General features: G+C 47.2%; 1 protein-coding gene across 4 annotated transcripts in view; it reads left to right on the top strand.

The window, feature by feature from the left end:
* Positions 1–6993, top strand: part of Fbln5 (fibulin 5) — an 81046-nt gene that overhangs the window by 63655 nt on the left and 10398 nt on the right. For all 4 annotated transcript variants that reach the window (XM_023719681.1, XM_004635142.2, XM_023719680.1 and 1 more), the window contains exons 8-9: positions 2947–3069; positions 4079–4205. In XM_023719681.1, coding sequence (XP_023575449.1) covers positions 2947–3069; positions 4079–4205 — 250 coding nt within the window. The remainder of the gene's footprint in view (positions 1–2946; positions 3070–4078; positions 4206–6993) is intronic.

The following is a 6993-nucleotide window of genomic DNA, read 5'->3' as shown; positions in this document are numbered from 1 at the left end:
TTCTCTCTCTCTCTCTCTCTCTCTCTCTCTCTCTCTCTCTCTCTCTCTCTTTCTCTCTCTGGCTTGCTTTTTCCTCCCTCCTTTGTTTCTGTAAATGTTGAATTACAAGTAAACTCCATTCTATTCATTTGAATCCTCACATTGGCAGAGTGCAAATTAATAATGCGTCATTGTATTTTTCAAAAGTAAGTGGGCCATACACTAGGGCGTGAAAATCCTTTTGTTCTGCAGAATGAAAAGTTTCCTGATCCTGAGTTTCATTGTAACAGGAACTGACCCAGGTTGTGAATGAGACTTTTTGATAGTTTCAGTAGGGACTGGAGTTTTCTAGGGACAGAGTCTCTTGAAACAATTAAGTGCCTTTCCCCAGGGCAGGGAAAGTCACAGCCATAAGTAGGCAGTCACAGAGAAACTTAAGCCCATTAAATATCAGTCCCAGCAACAGAAATAAAATACCCTCAGGCATGAAAGGCCACTTTCTTCCTAGATTTCAATTCCTCCTGGCACTTCTTAGAAACTCTGACCAAAGAAGTAAGAAGAGGTTTGGAAAGATTAATGTTATGAGGTGGGATTGTTTCTCTAGAATTCCCTACAAATCCACAGATATTTACTGATCATCTGCTGAAACCATACAGAGCCAGATGGAGCTGTATTCAAATTCTGCCTCTGTTGTGCAATAGTTTTCTCAGTCAGGATACTCCCTGAGCCTCAGTTTCCGCCTATGTTTACTAACCAGCCAACCAACCCAAAGGGCCAGCACCTTCACAGAGCGAACATGAAGGTTAGCCAAGTCGGTGTACCTGAGAGTCATCATCCTATAATTGGTCTACCCTAAGCAAGTGTCAGAGACCTTGGCCTCTCAAATGATACCCACTTCCTGTCATGCTTGGCATGACCCCTGGCTGTTGCAGACTTTACAGCCTAAGCAACAGTATGATACAAGGAGTTTGTTTTGGTGCCTTCCAACGTTCCTGTGCTTCTGTTCTCCCTGTGTGGTCGTAGCGGGTGTGACCCCTCCACACAGCCCCCTTCCTAGCCTTGCTCTCTTGTCCATCAGAGATTGGCTAAGCCAAGCTAATCCTGAACCGGTGGCGGGGTTATGCCTGGAGGAGTGAACAGGGCCTAATGTGTGCTCCCTGCCAGAACCCAGGCTTGTATTTCAGCAGCTTTTCAGTGGACGGTGGAGCCACAGCCTTGAGCCCTGGGAATTGCAGACCAAAGTTAAATTGAGTAGGGTCAGTTACAGCCCCTCCCTGCGAGTGGGGGCACAAGAGTGGTGCTAGCCTTCCTGGAGTAGCCCCGGAGCTAACACAGCTCTCAGGGAGAGTTGTCCCGACTTTAGTTTCTTTAATCCTGAGCACAGTTACATAGGGGAACTGAAAATTCTAGAACAGAAGTGCTCGCTGTGTTCAGATCCCAGCTTTCTTACTGGTTATCTTTGAGCTCAGTCAGGTTACCTAATCTCTGTAAGCCTCAATTTTTCTTCTGGAAAATATAGATAGTTTCTGGAAAAGATAGCCTCTCCTTTGCAGGGTTAAGGTGAGGTTTAAGCAAGGATGAGAACCCTTTAAACTGGTGTCTACTATGTACCTAGCCTCAGGAACAGACAGGCATAACTGCTCCCTCCACCAGGTCTGAATGAAACCTACAAATTTCACAGAAGTAAGAGCACTCTCTGTTGTGACAGGTCAGGGCCAGAGACCTGGCTGGCGTCTCTGAAGAGATCCTAGAGCAACAGCAGATGTTACCAGAGCAGCTTTAACTTTTCAAATCAGCATCCTAATACTGCTGGCTCCTAACCCGCACCCGAGGACCACCAAGAGAGACAGCAGAGTTTTCTTTTTCAGCTGCAAAAGGCATTAGGCATGTGGCACCCGGACTTCTGCCACAGCAGAGCAGCAGCCCCATTCATGCTGACACCCTGTCTGGGTGATCCAGGCCACCAGTGGTCTGTGAGTTAGAGAGTAATCCGAGGACATGTCACTTGGGGAAACTAGTGAAAGCAAGTTTTCGGGAAACAACAAATGCAAGAAAAACATGTTTTCTTTGGCACAGTCACTGAATAAGGCACAAACGGGGGTTCCACTGCCAAACGCTGTGTGAGATGAGGAATTGCCTTTGCTGGGCCGCCTGCTTCTGCATCAGCTGCCCTGGTCTATGTGGATGCGTGGAACATCACCCGGGCAGTGCTGCTCCCCCAAAGCCCTTCTCTGCACCCCAGGGTGGTCCCATCCGGGCTGGTTCCAGACTGGCTGGGGGCTACCAGGTCCCTTGTCCCAGGGAACACCAGCCATTAGGCCCTAGGAGATAATGTGCCTGCCCACCCCACTCCAACCCAGTTTTCTCTTTCAAGGAGGTTTTTATTTGTTTGTTTTTCCTGTTTATTTAGAGATGAGGTCTCACTGTGTTCTCCAGTTTGGCTTCAAACTCCTGCCCTCAAGCAATGTTCCTGCTTCAGCCTTCCAAGTACTGGTTTGATACAATGAGATTTTATATAACCGTACCCCATGGCTTTCTGGATGTCTCTTAATTGTGCTCTTAGGAGCAATATTTTTCCTCATCTAGGAGGGAGATAGAAGTTGGCACTTCTACCTCAGGCTGCCTTGTCTAAAAACCAGGATCAGTGAATTTTTGGTGTCTTATGGAACAGCTGTGTACACAGAGGACTCCAGCAAGGAAGCAAATTTCAGCCTCTTGGATGGGTCAGAAATGGAGGTGGACATGCCTAGAGGGCACTGTGGGTCCCTAAGGAACAGATGATGTAGGGTGAGCCAGAGGCAGAGGATGTTGGCAGCCTGACGAGAGCGAATTTTAATTTCAGCTCTTTGTAGAAAGGGTTTTCTCACATTTAGAGCTGCTCGAGTATCAATAAGCATCCTCAGTAAACAACAAATTCCTCATCATAAGTGTAATAAGCAGCGGGAGTAACTCCCCCCTCCCCCGCAGATATGGATGAGTGCAGCTTCTCCGAGTTCCTCTGCCAGCACGAGTGCGTGAACCAGCCCGGCACATACTTCTGCTCCTGCCCACCAGGATACATCCTGCTGGAAGACAACCGCAGCTGCCAAGGTAAGGCTCTCCAGAGGGGCCTGGCTGGGGCTGACTCAGGTGGTCACCTGGACGCCTGCACCTGGAGTCCTGTGTGCCTACAGGAGGGGACAGTGAGGCTGTAGGTGCTGGTGGCTTCAGGGTGACAGCTGAGCACAGCGTGTCTGGGATGGTGCCTCCCCTACTGCCCACAACCCATCCTTTGGCCAGGACACAGGCCATTCACACTCCCATAATGAGCTCTGAACCTCTGTGGCCCCTCTGAGGTCAGCACCAGACACACTCTGAGCTCCTTATGACCCGGCCCTGCTCAAGGACCAGCACCCAGTCACGCGGCCTAGAGAGCAGCTTTCCTCTACTGACTGCCTGGAGAACCGATGCAAGGCGGATCTTATGGATCGGACACCTAGGTCCCTTGAAGGGCCAAATGCCAGCCTATGAAGGGGCTGAGTCTTCTCCAGACTGGCTGCTTAGCCTCATTTCCAGCCCCACCCTCTCCCTCTCACGCAGGTGCAGCTGGCCCACTATCAGCCTCCTTGAGCCTGCCTTATCCCAGTACCAAGCAATAATTCTCCTTGCTGGTGTTGGGCAGTATAAATATGATGTGAGCTACAGTTCTGAGTCCTCTGTGTCAACTTATATTTTATATTTAACATAAGATCACATTAAAAGCATAAAAAGGAACAGGTAAACCTACTTTTAATACTGTATTTTATTTAATGCAATAGACCCCACATCTCCTTTTGGATGGGTACTCCGTATAAAAGTTATCGATGAGGTGTTTTGCACTTTCTTGTACCAAGACATAGAGATTTGTGTGTTCCTTACATAAAGCACATCTCAGTTCAAACCAGCTGCACTTCAAGTGCCCACTAAGGAGCCATATGGGCCCAGTGGCCGCTATGTTCAATAGTGCAGTGCTACAGCACGGCCGAGGTAGACTCACTTTGACCTCACCTCTATCCATCTGGCCCAGGCCATTGCCTGAAGGGCTGCCCTGCTTTAGCTTCTTGTCCGCCCTGCATTTTAGACATCAACGAGTGTGAGCACCGGAACCACACATGCACCTCTCTGCAGTCTTGTTACAACTTGCAAGGGGGCTTCAAGTGCATCGATCCCATCCGCTGTGAGGAGCCTTATCTGCAGATTGGTGATAAGTAAGTCAGGGCCTTCCCTTGGGAAATGGAAACATAGAGGGGAGGCTGGCTCACAAGGCTGGCACTGTCTTGTAAAAGGGAAGGCACTGCCCAGGGAATCAGGAAACCTGGCCTAATACCTACTACGTGTGCTCGTCTGTGTTCATGGGTGTGTTGGGCAGTGCTCACACCACTTCTCTGTAACTTCCAGCTTGTACAGAGCTGCATGGAGTTTCTGCCGAAAGTAGCCCAGTGGAGAGGCAGGATTTGGGAACCTCCCTTCCCTTCTAGTAGCTATTCAAGTCAGTCAGGGCTGGGCTTCTCTAATGGAACTCATAGAGGCCTCCTTGGGGACATTGTCAGAGTGCAGGTTTGGGTAGAGGAAGCTTGAGGTGGGGTCTGGATTATGATTTCTTTATTTTTATAAGTACGCATTTGCAGTATGTGATGATTACATTCACTGCAAGGAGTTGGCCTATGTCCGTACCACATCTTAATTCTTTTCTTTAATTCCCTTCCCCTCCCTTCCTTTCCCTCTCTCCCCATTTCTTGATCACCTTCTCTTTTATAAAATATCTATTTCCTTGGTTTTATTTTCTATTTTTTATTTTGCTCTTTATTTATATTGTGGGTGTCCATTTCCCTTCAGATGACCCAAGTTTATCCTTCTTTATGCTAGAGTAGTACTCCATTGTGTACCACATTTCTAGCCCTCAGACAAAGGACTAATATCTATAATTTATAAAGAGCTCAAAAAATTAGACTTTTCCCCCAAATTATACACCCAAAAATAAAAGACTCAATCAAAAAAAAAAAATGGGCGAGGGGGCCAGGGAGATGGCTCGGCAGAATAAGCACTTCCCTGGCAAGCACAAGGGTCTGAGTTCAATCCCCCTTTCCACCAAAAAAAAAAAAAAAAAAAAAAAAACTGGGCAGCTGAAATGGCTTCTGCCTTCACAATACACTCCTGAGGCAAAGGAAGGCTTTCTCTCTTCTGGGACTGCTCGGTGAATAGAGAGCGGTTGGAGAATCAACTTTTGTTTTAAATTTAAAATTTTTTTTCTTTCTTTCTTTTTTCTTTATTCTTTTTTTTCTTTTGGAACTGGGGATTGAACTCAGGCCCTTGTGCTTGCCAGGCAAGCACTTATTCTACTGAGCTATCTCCCCAGCCTTGAGAAGGAGGGCTTTTTTGGTATTGGTTTTGGTTTTTTATTTGTTTGTTTGTCTGTTTGTTTTTGTTTTTTGGCTACTTCAGGCTGCCTTAAGGGCAGGTCTGGTACAGTTTCTGGAGCTGGGAATCGAACTGCGGTCCTGTGCACCTGCCTTGGAGAGTTAAGTCCTTACAAGCTGAGAGTATTTAACTTGGTCTAATCAAGTTTCTATATTTATTAAGTCACAGATGGCAAATATTAGGGCTAGGGGCTGGTGAGATGGCTCAGTGGTCTAAAGCACCTACTTAGAACAAGCTAAGCTAAGCAAAGCACAGGGACCACTGTTCAATCCCCCAGAACCACGTGCAGCCAGCCCCGCCCCTGGTGGGCTGAGCTGACCACACACACACACACAAAATAAATAAATAAATAAATAAATAAATAAATAAATAAATAAATTTTAAAAATATTAGGGCTGAGCAGAGAATTGCAGAAAGACAGTTTCAGTAATGCAAATGCACCAGGACTGCTCTCGATCCCTGGCATCCTAGGAGTGCTTTTCTTTCTCTTTCAGGCCTTCCAGGACCATCTCAGTTCCTCTTCTGCCTCTACACACAAATACACATACATCTGTGTGCACATGTGCTTGTACATCTTCTGCCCCAACCCTATCAGCCGTGCTGTTCTTAACCCCTAAACAATCCCAAGCCCTCAAGCTGCAGGTGCAGGAAAGGAGCAGGCACACTCATCCTACCCTCTAGGAACACAGCATCTGCAGAAGAATTCATGGCTAACCAGTGTGGTTCCTGCTATGATCAAACAAAGCACAAAGTCAGGACAGGCAGGTCTGCAGGGACTTTTTTGCCTGTTACCCAGAGCTATGTTTCTTAGTAACCATCAGAACAAGGGTCTCCCATTTCTGCTCCAAGGGCCCTCTGTGACAGAGCGGAGTTTCAGGCTTCTCCTGCCGCTTCTGTTCCTGATTCTCTCTGGGTTTGTGTGTGGCCAGGAATTGGTCCTATTCAATAGATGACCCCAAACTGGCATCACCAGGAAGTCAGGCGCTCCCTCCTCCAAGGCCCAGGCCAGTCTCTTGGCTGCCCCTACCGGCCCCTCTCCTGCTCAGGTTTCCTGTGCCCCGACAGACAACCAGAACAGCACCTGCTCTCACCTTTACCCATACCCCTGCGGGCCACCTCTTTGCTTTTGCGCATGCGCTTCCTGCCATATGGAAGGCATTGCTTCCGTCTCCACCCCACCTTCCAGCCTCTGCTCAGATGCCTGCTCCCAGCAGCTTGTGGTCCTCTTCAGCTGGGAGCCATCACTTCTTCCTCCAAATTTCTTTTAGGAAGTAATTATTTTCTATGTGACACTTGACATTTTAATGTGGCCATTTTGGCCCCAGAAATATTTTGACTTGGCTGTTTTATTGCAGCCTTAAAAAAAAGAAAGAAAAGAAAAAAAAAAAAAAAGAAAGAAAGAAAGAAAGAAAGAAAAAGAAAGATACTTTAGAAATTCCTTGTATTCATTTGCTTATTAACTCCTAGTAGGACTCCTGTCCTGTGCTAGGTGGTATGGATTCTGTTCCTCTAGGACACTTAAATTGTCCTGTGAATAAATTGGGACAGGTACTACCAACAGAAATAAGTGGATTTTTT

Source organism: Octodon degus, unplaced genomic scaffold, assembly GCF_000260255.1.
Source record: "Octodon degus isolate 3935 unplaced genomic scaffold, OctDeg1.0 scaffold00070, whole genome shotgun sequence".
In the NCBI taxonomy this organism is placed as follows: domain Eukaryota; kingdom Metazoa; phylum Chordata; class Mammalia; order Rodentia; family Octodontidae; genus Octodon; species Octodon degus.
The sequence above is the reverse complement of the archived record's forward strand: the minus strand, read 5'-3'. Positions and strand labels throughout refer to the sequence as shown.